The sequence below is a fragment of the Aulonocara stuartgranti genome, assembly GCF_965226115.1.
Source record: "Aulonocara stuartgranti genome assembly, chromosome: 22".
Lineage (NCBI taxonomy): Eukaryota > Metazoa > Chordata > Actinopteri > Cichliformes > Cichlidae > Aulonocara > Aulonocara stuartgranti.
The window spans coordinates 27,500,791-27,523,898 of NC_138957.1; the positions used below are offsets into that span (position 1 = coordinate 27,500,791).

A 23,108-nucleotide genomic window follows, 5' to 3' on the forward strand; every position below is an offset into this window, starting at 1 on the left:
AGAGGGCAGACTTTAGTTTGTACTGAACACTGTGCTTTGGTTTTTAATCAGCGTCCTGTTTTCTCAGGGAAAAGCTGCACTTCCTCTCTCCGCTGTAGCCTTGGTTGGCTCCTCAAACTGCTGCCTGTCGACTTTTCTAAGAAATGTTCAGTCAAAGCTGAATCTGAAAGTCTCAGTAGCTGTGGCTGGAAGCCACTACCCTTTTCCCTTTTTTAACAATGTTGTTGTAGTCATAAACATGTGAAATGGTGAAAAGAGTAGAGGTAGCCCTATGATGTCACCTTCGATGCCGTTGATTTATTTAATAAATTTTTTTAATGAAACAATCCATCAAGGACTAGATGTCCATGAAGGTTGTTTTTTCCAGGCTAAATTCAGTCAGCTAGGCATGGCCTTTATTAGCCCCAAACTACTTTTCCTGATCTCTTAGCAACTTTTAAAGGTGAGAAGTCGGCTTTTCTTGTTCTTTAAGAGATGCTGTTGTTCACCTATATTGTACTGAAAGGTGAAGTGATTTCATCATTTCTGCTGTCCCTGTTGGTTGTATAATAATGTTTGGGCTTAAACAAAGCTTTCTTCAGCCTTCATTTCTGTCTTTCAAGAAATCGGGTTCAGATTTACATATTCGGTTTCTCTGTGGTATTTTCGATTGGCATAGTGGTGTAATGATTAGCACAGTTGCTTCAGAGAGGTCTTTTTCCCTGAAGCTTGCAGAAAGGTATGGACACGTTGAATGATTTCTGTCTCTCCAGGTTAAAACTGTGATATATCAATCCAGGTTCAATCGGGACAGGATAAGTGGTGAAGAAAATTAGGGACGTCCTTTCAATTTGCTGTCCAATATAGATGTAAGAGAGAGGTGTTGTTTTTCTATGTTACGAGAGGTTGTCTTATTACCTTTCCTTTTTAAACCAAATGTCATCTTCTTTTCTGCTAAGTCCTTTCCAGAATGTATCTGCAGTGAAACCTTCAGTTGGTATTTCAGAAGAATTTATCTTCTTTCCTCAGTCTGATTTTGAACATGGATACAGTCCATCATAGATCTTGACTTCCTTCTGTCCTGGTCCAGGTGTGTCAGCAAATCACTGCCGGGTCACCGGTGGAGTTCTGGGCATCCATTGGAGCAGCATCATAAGCCTGGGTTGGTACCCTCTAGCAGATGGGAGAGCCGGAGCGAGGTGTTGGGAGTTCTGCTGCCTGGAGCCAAAGTGCAATGCTGTTTGGAGTCTCGGCGGTCGCTGTGTGTTTCTTAGCTGCTCGCGTGAAGGAGGCTGCCCCATCTCCATCCTGCCTCAGCCCCACGAGGAGTCCCTCGGTCTCCTACAGCTGCTCTCCAAGGTATGGTTGTAAAAGAAGAGATTGTCTGTTCTAAGAAAACAGCATCTGTCTGCCTTTTTTGGATGATACAGTCATTGATTGTGATACTGCTATCAGATGAGAATTTTTTTATTTTATTTATTTATTTATTTTAAAGACAGATTAGGGAACTTTTGTCTAAATGCCACTGTTTTTGTAACTTCACTTTAAGGTCCCTGTCAGTGTGAGGCGGAGAGCGATTCGCCGTGCACCACCTACAGGAAGCCACAGAATACACAAAAGACCCCATATCCGCTCGGTAACGTGACAGAAAACTGTTGTGAAACTCATGTTAAAAAGTTTTCATATGACTCAATGCAGTTCTGTACAGCTGCATTTTCTGATTTCAGTAGAACATTTTCAAATTTCATAATACATTTGGAGATGCTTTTCCTATTCTGTGATAGCATTTAGTATGTCCTACTCGTAAACTGTATAAGTTATTTGTACACAGGTACAATTTCAATGAGACAAAATGTTAAAATAAAGTACGTAGTTTTTTTTTTTCCTCCATTAAAATTACTAGCTAATGCACTCTCAGTTTTATAAAGCAGGCCATTCCTCCTACTCTTTTTGACTTGTCACATTTCTACCCTCTTCCCTGCAGTCACACTTATTGGTTAATTTGAATGATACATACATATCTGCAGATATGAACCCATACATTTCTGATGTGATTCCTCAAATCTCCCCAATTCCAGACACAGATCTGCTCTGATTTCTGACTTTATAGCCTGAGGTTTTTACTTTCTGCCTACAGGGAAGCTCCAACACAGAGGCAGCTCAGCCAACATCAGCAGCACCCAGCACCATCGCTCTCATCCAACTCTCCCAAAAGAACATAAGCCAAATAACGAATGGGAGTTCAGGCACGCCTCCTGCTCCATCGCCGCAGAACTCAACGATCAACGTCGCCCTTGATGCTGCTGCGTCGTCTTCCAATGACAGCGATGTCAGCACGCCCACAGCAGCTTCTTCGACCATCAACACAACCCCGACACAGGCCGGTAAGTGAGGAATCTGTGGGTAGCAGTGGGTGTCACGTCCCCTGACAGCCATCGCCTATTTTTGGCTTGTTCAGTAATATGTCTTCATGTATTAACTATGAATTAATTAATAATGTAACAGTACTGAACTGGTGTGAAGTCAGACGAAAATTCCTCTTCTAAATTTGGTTTAAGCTTTCAGCTTGTATATTTCAGGCTCACATACTCATAATGTACAGAAGACGCTTCACCGTCCCGTTTGAAATAGTTTAACAGAATGCAACTGTTTACTTTGCCCACACATTTTATGGTAGACTGCTCACATGTTATTTTTCCCAGATGAAATCAGTGTGCTCTGTGGGTGTGTAGCTGAATGAGAGTAAGCTGGAGGAATGTGTTTTGAGAGAAAGTGGCTGGGCTTCTACAGACAGGACTAACTTGTATGATCAGTCTGTCCTCACTTACAGAACCGTCTCTGTAGAGAAACTGGAAAAAGAGCAACAAACCAATCTCTGCATGTCCACACTGAAAAAGCCTTTTGACTTTAACAATAGAATTGCTACACTTTAAATGCGGCTTGTGGTTTTATAGCCACAGTCAGTTTATTTGAAATTCATAGTAGTTACACTTTTACACAGTCAGTGTATTATTCCTGGAGAAAACTAGCAAAACATTTTTGAAAATTGATATTATAAACTCTCCAGTTTCCCTGGAGGAGCTTTAAAACATCTGAAGAAATCATCTTGATGATGCCACCAGAGTTTTAAAAAAATAGTGTTTTAAATACAAAGCCTGTTGTGTAAACTGGGCCGGTGGATTGAAGGGCAGAGGTGTTTACCAGGCAGGGAACATCTAGCACTAGGGTTCGTAATGCTTGGCCTGGGGGCAAATGGCAGCTTTTGGTAAATTTTTGTGTGCCCCGCGGGCATAACAAGGAAACATTTCACTGCTGATCATTAATTAGGGTTTCTCCTGGTGTCTTATTTCCTTGTATTTTAAATAGGGCATAAAAAATATGACTAATTCATTTACTCAAAATTGACCCTGATTCTTCAGAAAAGATTCTCTGTGCAAATGTTGTGTATCCATATAGTGAGTGTGCCACAAAGAAATTACAGTTTTTCTCAAATGCTAAAACACATGTCACAAACGTTACCACCAGGTCCCCCAATGTCCAAACACAACACCCTTCTCTAAAGCTACATAAACACAACCACACCTTCCCACTGCAAAACTCAAACTCCCACACCAAGAGAGCAGCTCGAAGCTGTCAAAACTGTAAACACTATACACAGCATTACACACTACAGCAAAACAATTGAAAACACAATGCTCAATTTGTGAGAAGGTTCTTTGGTTCATAACTGCCAATGCATATTTTTATAAACTGTACAGTAACAGATCGTCATAGAACCCTGCAGAGGATTAGGCATTTAGATTTGTGAGTTTCACATGAAGACTATAAATCTATAAAAACATCCTGCATGTACGTACACTACTGTAACACAACTCAATGCAAAAACAGAATCTATCGCACACAACAGTACTCTCGGAAACATGATCAGGGTGTGAAGTCTTTTTTATTGTCTACACGGTCTTTTTACAGTATTACACACAGTCACTGTGCGGCATCATGTCGCCGAGCTGCATTGGGCCACATCACCTCATCCACATCACAGGCTATATTGTCCCTTGCTAGGCACCGCGGGAAAAACGCCCTGGAATGGCGAATCCATCCCTGGAAGGCCTCCACTGGGATGTCAGCACAGGCCAGCTCCATTGCCCGTACGAGGTTCTCTCTTGTGTATGGCTGTCTGTCATACACCTTCCATCTCCATGATGAGAAGAACTCCTCTATAGGGTTCAGGAAAGGGGAGTAGGGTGGCAGACAGACGTTTAAAAAGTGGTCACTGTTGGTGGTGAACCACTCTCTGATTTGGTGTGTTTTGTGGAAGCGGACGTTGTCCCAAATGATCACATACATGTGATGTGCTAGCCTAGGATGGTGTTGTTGACGGTCCAGGAGGATGTCTTTTAGCTCCTCTAGGAAGGTGAGGAGACGTTGGGTGTTGTAAGACCCAAGGACAGCATGCCGGTGGACAAGCCCCTCCGTACCCATAGCTGCACAAAGAGTAATATTACCCCCCCGTTGGCCAGGAACCTCAGTGATGGCTCTTTGGCCAATGATGTTACGGCCTCTTCGCCTTCGTTTCTGGAGGTTGAAGCCAGCCTCATCCAGGAAGAGGTACTCATGGGGTCTGGCCATCGCGTCCAACTGCATTATCCTCTGTGAACATGGAAAAGCGTACAGGTGTTCAGAACGGTCAATCAGGTAGCACAGTATTGTCCAGAAGTAATGTAGGCCACTAAGCAACACAGTATGTCCACTAACTGTACTGTGGACATGGATGTATACGTACTTGCACATACTCGTAACGTTGTTCTATGTGTCGCGCAGAGTTGCGCTCAAAGGGAACCCTGTAGACCTGTTTCATCCTCATCTGTTGGCGCCGGAGAACTCGGTCTATTGTGGACACGCTGACAGCATCAATGTTCTCAAAGTTTACATTATCTGCAATTAGAGCAGGGCGATATGGCCAAAAATATTTATCACGATATATATTTGAAAATTTGCGATAACGATATAACCGACGATATAATTGATGTGAGACAAAATACAACTCCACAACATTACTAGCGCAAAAAGACAACCTTCCATTTATTTTCACTTAAACAAGAAGCTGGTTTTTATGTACATTAAAGCTTTATAAAAATGTAACAGTGCAAATGCAAATTCCTTGCTGAAAGTTTAACCAAAAGGCATTTCCAGTAGATATGGGCTGACATATCCTGAGCATAACCATGTATAATATCCACTGAAGTTAAAAAGAGGTGCTTTGCAACATTAAACTGCAGTGTGCAGTACGCATTTTTCGGACCATAAGGTGCACGGGATTATAAGGCACATTAAGCGAAACAAAGCAGTCAGATAAATCAAACTTTATTAAACTCATTCTTCTTGCTTCCTCCACTTCTTTACCATTGATTCATTAATGTTGAATTCTCTGGTAGCTGCTCTATTCCCATGTTGTTGCAGTATATTAATGACTAACCTCGTATTGTGGATGGATTATCTCAGTTGTTCTCCTGACTGAAGTTTGGTCCGTTTACAGCATCCTGCCATGCGATTGCATTTGTCTCTAACCATGAAGAACCTTCACGTTAACTTTTATAAGTGGAAAAGTGTTAGTGTTCGTCCTCCAGCTTCACTGTTTATGTTATGCTAACATAGCTGTGTCGCTAGCGATCACGTAGCACATCATTATATACCAGCTAGCCAAACTTCAGTAACCCTACAAACGTCACTGCTGTTTAGTTTCCTGTCTTCATTTATGTTGGAAGTGATAGCAGAGCTGTACGTTTGAATTTTTTCAGAAATCTCTCAGTCAGAACATGCAATATCATGCTTAGGTAACTAGCGAAACTAGCGAGCTAACTTCCGCTAGCTTCCTGCTAACTTCTAACTCCGTTAAATGTAATACATTTTGTTTTCATGGATGCCTGGAAGTTAAACTTTATAGTTACACCTGGTAAAGCAGCAATGCTGATCGTTTTATTAAAGATGAAAGAATTTAGACAGTTTTTAACTCTAAGTGATGCTGCAGTGTTGTTTGACCTGAAGCATACGGAGTTTAGGACCCAGATTACTCCCAGATTTAAGAGCATCTTAGAACGGCCGCTTGCATGTTCTGCAAAAAAATGTGCTTTGTTGTGTATCTGACGGACAAACACCAAACCAGTTCCACATCACGGAAGTTGCACCATTTTTACAAACCAATTCTGGTTCATCTGTTTCACTCAACAATCGGCCATGTGCGTATGAAAACAAAGGCACTGCGCATGCGCGTTTTACTCATATTCTATCGCGATATTTCATTTTCCTATCGTTGCCTAACATTATACCGGTATTACCATGAACGGTATAATATGGCCCAGCCCTATCTGCAATGACTTTGTCTCTGATCTCTCGGAGTCTAATGCAGTTGTTCTCACGGACCATATCCGCAATGAGGATTTCTTGTGCCGCTGTGAATATGGCAACCCTCCCACCTCTATGTGGCATTCTTTCAGCTCTAAAGAAAGAAACGTGTTGTCAATTGACTGATTTATATGTAAAACTACATGTAAAGTAACAGACCACTTTCACAGGCCTGTAAAACTGTAGTGTGACAAAGAAAGCAATAGCGTACTATACCTGTTGTGTTGTCTAAATGCCTTGATAATGGTGGCCACGGTGAACCTACTCAGGTTTGGATGTACTCTTCGTCCCGCTTCAGCCATTGTCATGCCATGGACAATGACATGATCAATTACTGTTGCTCGCATATCATCTGTTATGATGGTGCGAGGTTGTCTTCTTCTCCCACCTGGACCTTCTCCTCTCTCTTGTTGGCCTCCTTCTCTTCCTCCTCTACTCCGAACTCCTCTTCTTCTTAGGCCTTCACCTCTTCCTCCTCTGATCTCAACCCCTCTTCCTCTTTGGCCTGCAGCTCTTCTCCTTCCGCACGCTCGAATGCCTTCATCCATTGTGATTGTTTGGCATCTTCACCAAACTATGCTTTTATAGGTGGGGTCACATCATTAGCAACAGGTGTCTTCAATTTTGTGTGTAGTGACTGACGCCAGGTGTGTTCCCTGTGTTCAAAGATTGGTGACTGTGGCAAGCATTTTGCATCACATGGGCTTTCATTTGAGAATATGATCAGAGTTGTTTTGCAACATGTGTTTTAGCAAGGAAAAATGTGTTTAGATTTATGAGTACAGAGGGTTGTGTTTTGTGAATTGTGTCTTCATGTGACATGTGTTTATGGTACTGGTATATGGTGGCTACATTTAGTAAATGTGTTTAGACTACTGGTCATTTGGGTTACAGGATTGGCTTTTGTGTTTTAACATTTGAGAAAAACTGTAAGCAGGTTTTTTTGGGGGAAAAAGGGCAAATTTGCAAGAACAGAACTCTAAAAAAAGAGTCCAGGAGCAATATATTTGAACATCTTCTATCAGAAAACCAAAATCACCCATTTTTACGTACATCACTACGACAGGAACAAACTACAGGCTTGATTTCATTGAAATGAGTCATCCTCAGGGTGTGCAGGAACTGTCAGCATTTCACAAAGTTGGACCTTTTTTCCTTTACTCGTTAGATTAAAAGCTTTTAGCTCATCTGGTTAAAGGATCGATGAGCTTGTGGAATGGTGATGCATCTTCCACAGTTCACAAAATCTGTCCACAGTTCACAAAAATTGCAGGCCTAAAACCTAATGGGTCTTCACACAGATGTGTGTGACTCAGGGTCAATAGATGTTCATTCATTTGTGCCTTAAAACTAACCACTGTTTTATGCCACTGTATCAGACTAAATGCAGCATACAATAATTAATTTTCTTTGGGAAAGAAAGTTTCAGAGTCAGTTTTTAGTCTTTAGAGTCAACAGATGTAACAAACTGACAGTTGTTGAGTTAAAATGGCAAACAGTTGCCGACATGCACATTAAGTTCAAATATTACAACTGATTTTGAATCTAATGTTTCTATTTGTCATGCTTAACTCCAATATTCACCCTCCTTTTAGTTCTTTATGTGGTCTCCATCTGCTCTCGGGGAAATCTTTGTATCTTAAACTGCTAAATGCTCCAGTCTGTTCAGCAGCGAGTTAATCGGCTCGTTAATCTTTGTGCACTTGGTGTTTTGTGTACAGTTTGTGTACACAGTTTTTGTCTCTGCCTGCTGCTTCTGCAGCAGTTACTGCTGTCAGCATTAAGAGCAAATCGAAATGAAGACAAAGACACTGAAATGATTAATAAAGCTGTCAGAAGCTGCGCAGTCTGTGTATCGCTGTGAGTTGTGCCTGTCACATCTGTTTATTGCCTTCATTGTAGATATCTGATTACTGATAATAGCAGTTTTAACCATTGCAAACAGTAGATAACACTCATTTATGTCGTCTATGGTACATGTGTAAACTCATATATATTCATCTCTTCCTTGAAGTGACTGAGTGCTGTCCAAATCACTCAGAAAGGAACAAAGGAGGGAAGTTCATCTATATTTGATCTATATTTTGGTGTTAAAATGTCTAATATATGGCCACATTACAGTACTCTGTGCCCTGTTTGAGCTGTTAGCAAATTTATTTAGTTAATCACATTGAGAATATTTTAATGTATTTGTTTTTTTAGGGGGGGTTAATGTAAAAATGTATTATTTAAAAAAAAAGAAAAGAAAAGAAAAAAAAAAAGAAGGTAATTTTACCCCATTGCCAGGTGGTTTCTAGGCAATGTGATGAAAACTTGTCATTTGGCAGTTTTTTGTGTGGATTTTGTGAATATAAATATGATTCTGTTGTCGGGAAATAAAAATGATCCTGTCCTTTTTATCAAGTGTTACAGGCACATCATGTCATAATATCTGTTACATATAAGAACCTCCAGGGTTCTACGGTGTGCCCGAGTGCCAGTTCAGGTTGCTTAACCACTGGTTAGAGGGGTTCACAGTCAAAGAAACAAACCAACACATACACAAAGTTTGTTTTGCAAGAAAGAACAGATAAGGATTGTGTAAACAAAGGCAGTGTTGTTTACACAATTTATTTTTTTAACTCCTTTTTGCATGAAAAAATGTTTGGAAACCATAATTAATGACGTTATAACATTATTAGAATATTTGTTACAACACAGAAAGAGCCAATGGAAAAAAACGTTCCTGTGTAAGATAAAACTGACCCTACTTGGGCATTTCTGTCACCAGTACTGGTTGGTTGCTTGAGGGTTAATTCTATCCATTTCAGTATTCATTTTCTAATTAAATATAAGGTTTTCGATTAAGTGACTGTTTTTTGGGGGGGTTTTTTTAATGTTAAATGTTCTGTTTTTTATCACAGTGAGGGAGCTGGTGGTATCAGCAGGAAAGAGTGTGGAGGTAACGCTGCCCCTCAACGAGGTCAAACTTTACGCCTATGTGGTCCCAAATGGTGAGACCAATGGAACGCTGTATGAAATAATGCAGTCTTTTCATCAGTTTCCTGACACCTGAGGAAAAATGAGTGTGTAGGAGGAGCTAATTATGCATGGAGTGGATTTTTCTATGTGTACCAGTTACTAATTATTATTAAACTGTGCGTTATTTGTGCTGTTCAGTAATGCATGGACTAAACTGCGCTTGACATGAGTCTTAATCATTTTGTACGTCATGCTGAACGCTTGTCAGAGAATTTCAAATCTATGCTGAAAAAGATTATAGAGTTCAGAAGAGTAACACACATCATGAGTCTGTTAATCCCTTGAGCCCTCCTTAACATGCTGCAGTGTAAAAACATTGTATCTAGTAGATTTTATTTGAATGCGTACATTTTTATTACACTTGGGTATTTATTTTTATGTATTTTTCTCTACAGGGACAAACTATGCATTTGACTGGCGTCTAAAAACTCATCCCAAAGATTACAGCGGGGAGATGGAGGGGAAGCACAGCAAGACTCTGAAACTCAGCAAGGTGCAGATCACAGTTTCATATTCATGTTTGCTATAAATAAAATCATGCAGGTGGCACTCTGTTGACCATGTAACCAAAAAGGATCACTTCTTCTTTCTGGTTGACTCGATTCCTTCTCTTTGGGTCTCCTCAGCTGACCGTGGGCCTGTACGAGTTTGAGGTGACAGTGGACGGGGAGGGCGCCCACGGAGAAGGTTACGTTAATGTTACAGTCAAACCAGGTGTGAAAACTCTTTAGTTCCTGTCATGGCTCCTGATTTAGCTTCTTTTTACACTTGTTCTCAGTGGAATATTTATGATTTACATTTTTTTTCCCTCAATAATATGATTTTGTAAGACTTTTGGGGTCTCTTCCTCCAGTTTATGAAGTGACTGTTTGTCTGTGAAGGTTCTCAGTCATCCAGGTCATCGTAGTCAAAGGAGCTTGCAAAGAAAAGCGTCTGGACTTCTTTAAAAAGAAGTCCAGACGCTTTTCTTTGCAAGCTCCTTTGACTACGAAGTGACTGTTTATTCTACTTTTGAAACCACCTTATAAAATCAAGGTCACGTGAGGACTGTAGCCAACTGTCACAGAGTAAAAGGCAGGGTGAATGTAGTGTTCACACCCACGGGCAGGTCAGATTTACCAGTTAAGCTAACGAGCATGTCGCAGACACTGGAAGAACGTGGCACCGCCACGCCGGCTCATCACTGTGCAGCTGCTGTAAATCACAAATGAGAAACGGTGTCAAATAAAGCTACACAGGAGAGCGATGTTTTAATGCTGAAGCTTTTATATATTAGTTGCAAAATTATGTAGTACTGTTAAAGGGTGTGGAAAATTAACTCTCTTCTGTAGCACCAAAACATCTCAAAACAGCTCTAAGCAAGTGATAATTCACAGCAGGCGCGTTCTCACTCCTGTAAATTAATCCTTTGTGTGTGGTGCTGCGTAGCTGCAGAGCAGTCAGTGTGGGGTTTGGGTGGGCGAGTGTGACTACACCAATCAGGACAATTCACTTTTACCTGTGCTACCCCCACACATCATCAGCAGGTTAATGTTACTGTTAATGTAATTGTTTAATGTGTCAGACGCATGCTCACGGGCACCTCCATGTGGTGACGTGTAGAAAGTTCGTGGTGTGAAACCCATAGACCGTATACAAAGTTGAGCAGTTAGAAGCAGGAAAAAATGGAAAGCGTAATAATTTGAGAGAGTTTGACAAGGATCAGAGCATCTCCAAAATGGCAGCACTTCCTGGGTCTTCCCGGTCTGCAGTGGTCAATATCTATATGGTTCTGATAGAAAGGTGTCAGAAAAACCTGTGCAAAGCAGATTTATGGGCCTGCATAGCTTCAGACCAGTCAGGGTTCCTATGCAGACCCCTGTCAATCGCAGAAAGCCCAAAAAATATGAGACATTTGAGCATTAGAACTGGACTTTAAACAATGGAAGGAGGTGGTTTAGTCTGATGGACCATGTCTTGATGTGGATGGCCAGGGTGTGTGCACTGATTACTTGTGCCACAGCACATGTTTGGGTCTAGTGGGTCCAATGGAGCTTTTGCACATCTGCATTCGCTTAATTTTGCAAAAGTGGACATCAGGACTTGGTGGAAAAACACTGGCGTGAGAGATGTAAATGACTGTTCGTGTGTGTAGTAAGATTATAATGTTGATGCTGCTTTACATAGCCATATTTGATTTGCAAATTACATGTGCTTTTGAATTATGCCAGGACTATTTTAATGTAACCTGTTTAGTTTATTTTAATTCATATCCATAAATCTTCATTGTGTTTGTTTCTCTTATAAAGATTTGCAGTTGTAATGATCTGCATGTTGCATCTAATGAAGCTAAGCAGTCATGTAAGGTGGTTAATCTTCTGCAGTGTTTTGAATGTACTGGTCCCCCCCCCCCTTGAATTAATACAATTGCCCGCTAAAAAGCACTCATTAACCACTTATAAGGAAAAAAACCCTTATTGCTGGAAGACAGCCCGGCTTTTCTCCCACACATGGTTGTATTTCTGTATTTGCCAGGGTGTCCTCTAACCTGTTCTTACTGCCTCAGTCACTAATGCTTAATGTGCAGCTCAGTAAGCGAGTTAATTCCTTATTTTCCACCTGACAGAGCCACGGGTAAACAAGCCTCCTGTTGCCGTAGTTTCCCCAAAGTTCCAGGAGATCTCCTTGCCAACCAGCTCTACGGTGATAGACGGCAGCCGTGAGTCTCCCACATGGTACACACACAGTCATTTAGCACCAGTTAAAGAAAGGAAAACCAAATCCTTGTCTTCCCTTTACAGAGAGCACTGATGATGACAAGGTGGTGGCGTGGCACTGGGAAGAGGTCAAAGGTCCTCTGAGGGAGGAGAAGGTCTCTGCTGACACCCCTGTACTCACCCTCACCAGCCTTGTGCCTGGGAACTACACATTTAGGTAAACAGAAATCACACTTATCTCAATGAGATTAGTTGTGAAGTCTGAAAACGCACACCTGTTTTGTTGAAGTGTTGGCCTGCAGACAAATGCAGCTGAGTAAAACTGACTTTACAGATGTTACAGAGGTGTTGGGAAGCTGGAGGAAGTAATTATGCACAACCCGTGTAAGTGAACAGGAAAATCCGTAGTTTGATGTGAAAACATTTGGATACTGTAGCACATCTCTAAATACACTGGGCAACTAAAGGAAATCCTTTTTGTGATGTTCTTTTATTTAGCATGGACATAAAAAAGAAAAAGAAAATTCTCTCCTTGTTAAATAAATAACAGAAAAAGCAGTCCCTTTTGAAAATATCTGATTGATTCTTTGGTACTCAGCTTAACAAGTGCATTTTAGTTTCTCTAATATGGCCTCATTATGTGGGCAAGTGCGTGTCTTCATGACCTACTCGTATTTTTGAAGTGCCTCCATCTGGATCATTTTCAGAGAGAGATTTATGATTTACTTGACAAAGTGTTCTTCTTTTGATATGCTGGCAGCAGCAAATAATAACAGTGAGCTTTCTTTAAAACACATTAAGAAATATAGACCCGGAGCACAGCTTTTAAGTTATGGAAGTCCGCTAGAAACCTCTGTGTCTTCTAAATTTATACAGTGGGAAGGTTAAATGTGATGCGACCAGTAAGTATAACCTCAGAGATCAGTTTTGTTAAATTGCTATTTATTTGGGTTTATATTTGAGTAGCATATTACAAATTGTGATATTTTTTTAAAATATAGTTCAAAAAGCAAAGAATAAATACTAAATACTTGTTGTGTAATTGACCTAAAAGCTAAAACAAAAAAAACAACAACCCCAAAATAGTGATGCGCTGGTTCTGAGTTAACGTCCATCATTTCACTGCTTGGCTTATCTGGGTTGACATCATAAATTTGTAGGTTTATATTTGTGCTATTTCAAATAAGGCTTGAATAAGGGCTGAAAGTCTTCAAACAACGTTGTTATTTATTTATGGTAAATAATGTTTTCCTGGCAGAAAAGTCGAGATGAATCAGAAAAGAAATGCAAAACTAAGCATCTTCTATGAAATTTTGGCAAAAAGATTTTAATTTCTGCAGCACACATGTCTATGGTTGTCCCATAAATGCATCTCCATCTTCCTTTTGTATCAGTTTGACAGTAACTGACTCGGACGGAGCTACAAACTCGACACAGGCCACTCTCTCCGTTAACAAAGCCAAGGACTATCGACCTGTGGCCAACGCCGGCCCAAACCAGGTTTGTCCTCTCTGTTGTATGATGCCCCAACCTGCAGGTGCTGCTATCACATGAAAATAAAGTAAGTTATTTACGCCAAACTGCGGCAATCCTAATAACTTTTCTCTTGCCTCTTCCAGGTCATCCAGTTACCACGCAACTCCATCACTCTGTATGGCAACCAAAGCACCGACGACCACGGTTCTCTGTCCTATGAGTGGTCCCTCAGCCCAGAGAGCAAAGACAAAGTGGTGGAGATGCAGGTACAATACTCCACACAGCTGAATTCACGTGTTTTGGGTTATTTTTCTGTGGATAAGATCATCGTAGCTAACAGTGGCGTATACTGTGCTTTTCAGGGTGTACGGACTCCCATCCTACAGTTGTCAGCAATGCAAGAGGGAGACTACACCTTCCAGCTGACTGTGACGGACTCAGCTGGACAGCAGGACACTTCTCAGGTCACCGTCATCGTGCAGCCAGGTAAACAGCTGGAGAGTTCATGCCACCTCAGCAGATATCACTTCCCAGCCATCACAGATGTCACACATTAGCTCAGGATTTTTCAGTGTTTGTTCAACTCTGAGCTATTGTTCACCATATGGAGCGAATAAATCTCTTTAACTTGACATTTAAGAGATGCCGTATCTGAACACAGTGTACCCTGTGTGGCTTCTTGCTCGCCCCTTGTCTCTTCCAAATTTACACATCAAAGAGCAAATTGAGCCAGTGTGTAAGTCGCCATTAATTTGTGACCTTTCATGACGTGTGAGGAGAATGTCGGCACTTAAACTGCTCCTGTTTAGCAAACAGTGACGGGTAATCATATGAGGGAGCAGAGTGCACTCAAGGTGATAAGCACTTTGTAGACTGGAAATGTACTGTTTTATGTTGGACCTCGAATGCGAACACACAACAAGGTCAAGGTCTGCTAGGTTTAGACCGAGGCTATCTTGTGAGTCATCGCACCTGAAAGATATGACGATGTTATTAGTCAGAATCTAATTCCAGGTACTTCAGAACATAACTGCTGTGCTTTAGTTACTGTCAGAAAGACACTGGTCCTTTATATCATAGAAGGGTTTTCATTACAGTGATGTTATTAGCTGTGTTATACAAATATTGGGTTTTCTTTCGTCTCAAGCTAGCTCGGCTTGAAATACTGGTCAGTCTCTCCAAATCACTGAATATTTTAATATTGACCCCCCTGAACGCCCAGAGCTTCCTAGTTTGAGGAGGCCTGCTCCCCAATCCAGGTTTTTCGGACAGTAATTGTAGCTCTGTGCTTTAGTAGTTTTCTCATAGTCTCATTATATACAACTGGACTTCTTTTTGTAACCAATGGAACCGGACTCTTCTGGTCATTAGAGAGATTGCAGATACAAAGCACTTTGTAATGCCTTCAGTTTTCTGATTTGGATTTCCATCTTCTACAACCTCAATTCGGAAAGAGTCGGAAGTCTGTGCAAAATGTAAATAAAAACAGAATTGAATCATTTGCAAATCTCATAAAACCAGACTGTTGTCACAATAGAACATAGAAAACACATAAAATGTTTTAACTGAGAAAATGAAATTTGATTTAGGTAAAACATCTAAAAACGAAATTGTGTCTTTGTTTAAATGTATTGTCTCTCTTCTATTAAGAGTCGGTGAACATTTGGGGACTTTCAGCATATCTTGATGGTGCCTTCCCAGATGTGCAAGCTACCAATTCGATTGGTACCGATACACCTCCGTACCACCAGACTTTTGAAAAGAGGGTTGATAATTTTCCTCTTTCGTCCAGAGGATGCAGTGTTTGTGTTTCCCAAAAAGAATTTCAAATTTGGATTTATCTGACCACAGAATAGTTTTCCACTTTGCCTCAGTCCATTTTAAATGAGCTTTGGTCTAGAGATGACAGCAGCATTTCTGGCTCATGCTCACACGTGGCATTACAGACCTTTAATCTGCAACCTTTGACCTGGCACACGATGATTTCTCCAAGTCTTCCTAAGTCCATGCAGTGATTTCATGACATAATCATGTCTGTTTTTGATGCAGCACTGAAGGCTCAAAGATCACAGAATTATAGATATATAGATAGAGCCTACACTTTTGATCATATTTTGTAATACATTAGATATTTTGCAGTCTTTGCAAATTTATGTTGAGAAAGATTATTGAAGTTTCACAGTTTGTAGATGTACCTTTTTGCCAGTTAACCTAATGAGCTGCAAAATGTTCCCCCAACTCTTACTTTTCAAATTCAAAACAAACTAAAAATTTTCATATAACACTACTGGTTTAAATAAATTCGCTTTGGGGATCTGCTGATACCAAGAGCAGATCCAATGTTAAGTCAACAAACTAAACAATTCACACATTTGCAAAATAACCAAAGCACTGCTACAGATGCATTGTAAACGTGGAACAACATAGATTTAAATAGAATGGTTTGACCCGTTGAGGCCTTGCCCAGTCAAGCTGATCCAAACACTAATATTGAATCTGTCCTTCTATACTGTAATTTAGTGTGGTCCAAATAATGGAGTTGTGTGTGTCATTTTCACATTTCATTCAGAAAATAATAAACCACCAGTAGCAGATGCAGGACCTGAGAAAGAGCTGACGCTGCCCATGGATCACACCACACTGTATGGCAATAAGAGCCACGATGACCAGAAGATAGCCACCTATCAATGGACAAAGAACAGGTCAGATGAATATGGATTAATGCAGTTTGTATTTTTTGTTGTTAAAGTCTAGAATAATAGTTTACATGATACCTCAATCATAGTTACTGAGAGGTTTATAATATAAAACACTTGAATTCACAGGTTTCAGTCGCTGTCACTAACATTTCCACATCCTCTTTAATTCCCCTTGTCCCTCCCTTCATGTTTCGATCTTTTTTTGGTCCGTCTGTTCCTCTACCAGTGGTCCCGATGGTGTGAAGATTGAAAATGCAGACAGCGCCGTTGCCACGGTGACAGGTCTCAAGGTCGGCACATATGAGTTTACCCTGACAGTAACTGATGAGAGGAAGCTGGAGAGCAGCGACACTGTCACAGTCATCGTTAAGGAAGGTACGGAGTTGTGTGTTTGTGTGGGTGTGGAATAAGACTTTCCCTTTAAGCAAAATAGCTGCTTTATGTCAAAGTCAGACAGCTGAGTATTACGGATGTTTTGAAATTTACATGTTAATTACAGAAGCAAGAGCTCAGTTATTATCTGGAATAACATAAACACACTCGGATATGTAGACAAACGTATGGTTTAATGCATGCACATACACACAGAGATCGATATAAATATAAACTAATTCACTCTAGTGCGGTATTTAAAGTATTTGTGCTAATACATGCCTTATTGCATCAAATGCCTTAGCTTTATCATTATATTGAATTTTAAATTTTAAGCACTTGGTAACAGCAGAAAGGAAGAACTCCCTTTTAACAGGAAGAGACCTTCTGTAGGGCCAGTCGGTTACCCAATATGGGATAAATATGATCTCTCTCTTTCTAGTCCCTATCCAGCTCTCAGTGTAGCCTTTTGGATCTGCTGAAGGCTTTCTGTTTAGAACAGCCTGATTAAAATGGAATTACAAGAATGATTGTCCAATATTACTAAAATTAGGAGCAATCTGTTTATAAGCATTATCTTAGAATGCTTATTGGTCCTTCAAACGTAGGAGTGTTGTCCAACTATTACCTTAGGTGCCATTCAGAGGCCTGTTCTCTGTACATTTTTTTAAAAATAATCCCAGTAATCTGGATTTTGTTCAGATCTTTGAACCCATAAGAGAATTTGATTAGGAAAGCTGGAGATTATTGTGCACTCCCATTATCGGTGACCAGAGTATAAATATCAGTACTGGAAACCATAATCGGGTGGAGTAATGAGTGGAGGAAGCAACAAAGAGGGGGGAGTATATTCAGATGAAAGGTTAAAAGCAGCACAAATGTGACACACTCATTCATTCATTGCTTGGAGAACAATAGTAGGAAACTAAATGATGAGTTACTTTTGTCAGTTACTCCCTCTTGACTTATGCGCTAACTCTAATAATGACTCACAATATGCAGCAGTTTTTCCTGTCACCTGTGCACAAAATGGAACTGGTCCCCACCCTTCCTCCAACCTTGGTTGTGCAATATTTGCACAACCAAGGTTGGGCTGATTTCCGTTAAACAATTCTGGTAATTCTTGATCTTGTTTACAATGAACAGACCTGAGACAAGCAGGTTTGACCTCATGGATGTGTTGCAGTAAAATCCAATCCTATAGCTGAAGAACTGAAATATTCCACATCAAACCAAATCATCAGCAGTTTAAACCAAATAATGTGCCGATCTATGCGCTAGAACAATGAGAACAAGCCCTCTGTGAGCTCATCCTGTTATATTGTATAAACAAAAGACTGTGCTATTAATGGGAAACAGTCCAGAGGGAGTGACAGCTGCACAACAATCATAAACATGTGAAAATGGTCTGGCTGGAAACGTGCAGTGAAGTGGTGTAGTTGCATATAAGCTTTTGATTCTCTGAGTATTTAGAGGGAGAAGATATAAGGTCTCCTGTAGATCTGAGTGATCTGAATGTGCCTCAGTTTGAATGAGAAAAAGCATGATTGTGTTACTGAGATGCTGTTTTTGTTTGTGTGGTGCTTTCAGACAAACTGTAGGGGTTACAAAAAAGATGTATCCTGTGTCTTTGAAAGTGTGGGATTCTCTCTAAAATACTGTAGCGCATGTACCAGTGACCAGCAGGGGGCTCTAACAGAGACACATTGTAAAGAAGTTTATGAAATTTTAATGTTTTTTCTCCAGAAAAGGACCAACCGCCAGTAGCTCGTGTTGTGTCGAGTCCACCCATCTCTTTGCCTGTCAGGACCGCCACTTTGGATGGATCTCAGTCCACTGATGACAAAGGTGGACTCAGCTACCTGTGGACCAGAGAAGACACCAGTCCTGCTGCTGGGGTGAGACGGACCTTTATAATCAGGCCTTTAACTGATGTTAGTTCTGGTTTAGTTTATTGCAGGGACCATGAGATTTATAAATAAATAAAAATGTATTGTTTTTTGTTTTGTTTTGTTCTGTGTAATAGGATGTGCTGAACAGCTCCGACCACCAGGCAGTGCTGTTTCTTGGAAACCTGGTGGAGGGCAAATACAGCTTCATCCTGACTGTAACTGACAGCAAAGGACAAAGCAGCAAGGGGAGGGGCACAGTGGAGGTCAAACCAGGTAAGCAGACCTACAAAAACATGCATATGAACACATCCCCAAGATATACTCATTATTTTTAACAATACGTTTCTTTATTTCATATAAAAATTACTCCTTATGTTCAACTAAAGAGAACACACATTCTCAAAAACAGTTCAGAAAACACATCGACATTCAAAAACGTCTCAAAATGGGCTCAGGTGTGACTACATGTCATTGGTCCACATATAGTTGAGTCAAGAAGCCTGTGCTAACTGAATAAACAGAAGGCTGCTGGATAGATGGACGGGCAGTCAGTCCATTTTAGACTTTAATAAGTTAAACAGCCAACTGTTAAAATATTCACACAGTGATGGTGATTTTTTTTCCCTATGATGAAAGGAAAAAATTATATCAAAATTGATATGAAAATGGATTCATATCAACCAAAAACACCACTTCTTTCTTATCCAGTCTGTATCATTTGGTTTACTTTTTTTTAATCCAAAAACAATCCTGTAAGCTACTTGTGTAGAAAAAAAAAAAGAAAGAAAAAAAAAAAAGAGGTTCATCAGTGTTTTATCACAACTTTGACCTTCTGGATCCAAACCAAGTAGAAAATGCTTTGAATGAAGTGAAATTTCTTTTGAAATAATCTTCTTATATGCCATTCTGACCCCTTCCTAAAACGTTTTAATCTTTTTCCACTAACTAAGCAACCTATGCATTTGTCTCTCGACATACAATTTGTCTGGTTTATTTCATACTGATTTAACTGTTTTACCAGGAGTGGATATCTAGGTATTAACCATTTATAGTGTTAGAGTGAAGGATGTTGAAGTGTAAAAGCTTAAACATTTAAAATATTTTAAAACTTCCCGGTTTGGGGAAAAACTATATATTTATTTGTATAGTGTAGCAACGTAACTTGATACTGATGCACTTAAAACCTAATAAAACTGCTGATTATTTTCCAGTGATCAGTTTTTTTGTGGTGCAGTGTCCCAATAAAAGACCTGTGGTTTCTATTCAGGCTTTTATTTTGTAGCCAGATAAAGATTCAAACGAGGGGAAAATAAATTCTTGTGATCGTTAAAAGACATTGTAGAAAAATATACTGAAACACAACTGCTGCATGGTTTATTTTTTCTTCAAACGACTCTGTGCATGCAAATGCTTTCCACACAGCAGGAGCCTCAACAACCAGCAGCAGAAGGTTGAGCAGGTCAGCACAGCATACGGTGCACAGACACACACTCGGCCAGAAACTAATCCGTCACTTGGCGCTCTGGACTCTCTCCCAGATTTCAGGGAGTCAGATGGATCCTGCAATCTGCCCGTTTTCCTCATGTCACTTTTTCCGTCTCACTGTCACCTCATGTGTCTTCCCTCTTCCCTATTTTTCCCATCTATCCATCAGACGTGCGGGAGCGGGACCTGGTGGAACTGGTGTTAGAGGTCTCCGTATCGCAGGTGTCCCAACGTCAGCGCGACATGCTGCTGCGACAGGTTGGGGTTTTACTGGGTGTGCTCGACAGCGACATCATTGTGCGAGAGATCAGTGCGTTTAATGAGCACAGGTGACTTTGTCTCCAGATTTTAGACAAGTGTGCAAACCTGATGATGAAAGTCATGAAACCAACTGTGAACAGAGCTGGAATTATCCTTTGACAGTTTGTTTGTTTGTTTTCCACCCTCTTCCTCCATTCTCAGTACTCGTTTGGTCTTCCTGGTGTCCGGAGGCCCAGGGCGCCCTCCGCTGTCGGGCCGTAATGTTGCACTCGGCCTGCGCAACAAACTGCGTAAACAGAAGAATGACTTCCTCATCTTCAAGGCCCGACGAGTGGATACAGTCAGTGAGTACCACATAAACGTTACGAAATGGAACAAGGAAAGGGGGAAAAGAGGTTTGATGCTTCTATGTTACAGCAGACTCTAAAAGCCTTGGTTTTTGGACATTCAAGGTCACAGTTGCATTGATTAATTTCTGATAAGCTCTTGAAATCATCAAGACAGTGTCTCCCAGTTTTGTTTTGTTTTTGCAAAAATGTAAAAATTTGTCCTATTATTAGATTCCTCCTAAAAATTCCTGGATCCATATTTTGATCTGCATTGACTCCTAAAATGAATCACTGCTAAGATGGGCCAGACCTCACTTCGGCTAAAAACTCCTCCTATGCCTGAATAGCTCTACAGCTTTGTCGCCAAATTGTAGCTGTGGGGAGGTTTCTCTCTTTAAGTTGATGAATTTTCTTTCATTAGCTGTCAACTGACTAAACCAATCAGTCGTTGCATGCTGTTTTTATGATGTAGATAAAGCATAGGTTTAATGCAGAAGAATAAATCTCACCGGATTCATCTTTGAAGACTAGATGTAACCCTGACCCATAATCTTATGTTTTGGGGGGTCGTTATTAGAAAAAGTATTTTGATGGGAGTCAGTTACAATGTCTATTCTTAAAATATCTATTCTTGTCTTTGATTTCCAATCTTTTGTCTTTTTTTTCAAAAGCCTAAAATCACAAATTTTGTCAGCAAAAGGTTAAAATAAGGCTTCATATCAGATCAATTTGATTTATGTCAAAAGTATGGAAATTACTTTTACAGCAGCTAAAATAATAAACACAGTCTGTAAAAAAACTAATGTAGCTCAATAAAACAGAATATAACAAAAAAGCTCAGTTTGATCAAACGGAAAGATTAAAGAGCTCCATTAAACAGAATTGAAACCAAAAATTCAAATAAGATTGATCAAAAAGTAAATAATTGAATACAAAATAACAAAATGGCTCTATAAGGTAAAACAAATGCACTAACACAAATAAAATAAAATAAATTAGAATGAAAATAAACTTACTAAATGTAGCAAAAATAACAACAGTAAAAATTTTCCTTGACATTAAAGTGTACACAGAGTGTAAAACATGGTGTATTGATCACAGAAAATGACTCAGTCCTCACAGGGTTATGTTTTTGAGTAATCCCACCTACAGACAAACTGAACTTATCACAGACACACTGTTTAATGCATAAACCATAAAAATCAGACTGCTATTATTCAGTCATGCTCGTGCAGTCTGCAGTCTTTGGCTCGGTTAATGATGCAAGGTCAAAGTTTTAGATTTCTTAGCTATTTCTAAGTCATATAAGTATTTCTTTAGCACTTTAAATCTGCTGTTTACCAAGTTTTAAAGCTCTGACGGTTTATTGAACATTGCTGTCGCTCTCCCTCCTCAGTCTGCCAGCTCAACTGCTCCGGCCACGGCGAGTGCGACTCATTCACGCGGCGCTGCGTCTGTCACCCTTTCTGGATGGAGAATTTTATCAGAGCTCAGTTCGGAGACGCAGAGAGCAACTGCGGTAAGAAGGGAGGCATTACAGTAAAATATAGAGTCGATAAACAAAAGTCAATAAATAATCAATTTTATTGTTGTGAAAATCTGACCCAGCAGATTATTATTTTAATTCTGTTTATAAGAATCAGAATAATCTCTGTCGCTGTATTCAGGGACGCACGGCGAGTCTTTTGTGAATTTGTTGTCGAAGCTGCATTACTTTAGAGCTGTTTTAATATTACACACTTTTTACCACATCATTTTTTCTGTTTTCAGAGTGGAGCGTGCTCTATGTGACGATAGCATCCTTTATGATTGTGGTTGCTGCGGCAACATTTGTATGGGGGATAGTTTGTTGCTGCAACAGGTGAGTTTTTTACCTAAATTCTTTTTTAATATTCTGTCAGGGTTATTGTTAAATAACTTTATGGGGGTAATGGTCATTGATTCCCTGTGTGTTTATTTTCCTGTAAGGCGTAAGAGCAAAGTGCGCAGGAGTAAAAGTCGATACAAAATGCTAGAAGCTGACGATCAGGACTGTTTGGAGCTGCAACTGCCAAGAGCTGGTAAGATGGACGCGTTCACGTAAACTCGCACCACCGCCTGCATTTAGCCTGTTAACACTCACAGAAACAGGCAGACAGTAAATTCTGCTGCGTCTGTATTTTGACTGGAACTTGAACATCTTGAATCAAATTTTATAGAGATAACAACGATACCAGTACTTCCTTACTTTGTAATATGATTGCATGCACAGCTATGGTTTTTCTTTTGTGTATTTTTCTAAGATTATTTGTTTGGGCCATTTTTTTTTCCTTTATTAGATTAGATTAGGAAAGTATATAGACATGAAAGCGAGGGAATATGCAGAGCAAAGGCCTGCAAGTTGACCCGAGTCGATGCTTTTGGCCTTTGTGGCACATTGCAGCATGAGCTAAACACTGTTTTCCAACTTTAGCAAAACTTTTTTTTTTTTTAAATGATGAGTGTGAATGTTGTTAG

The 23,108-nt window shown here is 40.1% G+C and overlaps 2 protein-coding genes across 6 annotated transcripts in view; one reads left to right on the forward strand and one right to left on the reverse strand.

The window, feature by feature from the left end:
- kiaa0319l (KIAA0319-like) overlaps positions 1–23,108 on the forward strand; it is a 37,939-nt gene that overhangs the window by 11,568 nt on the left and 3,263 nt on the right. For all 5 annotated transcript variants that reach the window (XM_082522318.1, XM_082522319.1, XM_082522320.1 and 2 more), the window contains 20 exons: positions 1,070–1,338; positions 1,529–1,615; positions 2,117–2,363; positions 9,285–9,374; positions 9,798–9,895; positions 10,029–10,116; positions 12,008–12,100; positions 12,183–12,315; positions 13,493–13,598; positions 13,718–13,840; positions 13,937–14,060; positions 16,144–16,276; positions 16,500–16,648; positions 18,392–18,543; positions 18,672–18,810; positions 20,192–20,351; positions 20,485–20,627; positions 22,009–22,131; positions 22,383–22,473; positions 22,581–22,672. In XM_082522318.1, coding sequence (XP_082378444.1) covers positions 1,070–1,338; positions 1,529–1,615; positions 2,117–2,363; positions 9,285–9,374; positions 9,798–9,895; positions 10,029–10,116; positions 12,008–12,100; positions 12,183–12,315; positions 13,493–13,598; positions 13,718–13,840; positions 13,937–14,060; positions 16,144–16,276; positions 16,500–16,648; positions 18,392–18,543; positions 18,672–18,810; positions 20,192–20,351; positions 20,485–20,627; positions 22,009–22,131; positions 22,383–22,473; positions 22,581–22,672 — 2,640 coding nt within the window. The remainder of the gene's footprint in view (positions 1–1,069; positions 1,339–1,528; positions 1,616–2,116; positions 2,364–9,284; positions 9,375–9,797; positions 9,896–10,028; positions 10,117–12,007; positions 12,101–12,182; positions 12,316–13,492; positions 13,599–13,717; positions 13,841–13,936; positions 14,061–16,143; positions 16,277–16,499; positions 16,649–18,391; positions 18,544–18,671; positions 18,811–20,191; positions 20,352–20,484; positions 20,628–22,008; positions 22,132–22,382; positions 22,474–22,580; positions 22,673–23,108) is intronic.
- LOC309699338 (uncharacterized protein) lies at positions 3,021–7,330 on the reverse strand. The gene is made up of 4 exons (XM_082522325.1): positions 6,598–7,330; positions 5,456–6,475; positions 4,763–4,914; positions 3,021–4,629 (listed from the first exon to the last, which is right to left on the reverse strand). Exons 3-4 carry the CDS (start codon positions 4,841–4,843, stop codon positions 3,961–3,963), a joined length of 750 nt encoding a protein of 249 aa, XP_082378451.1. The 5' UTR covers positions 4,844–4,914; positions 5,456–6,475; positions 6,598–7,330; the 3' UTR covers positions 3,021–3,960.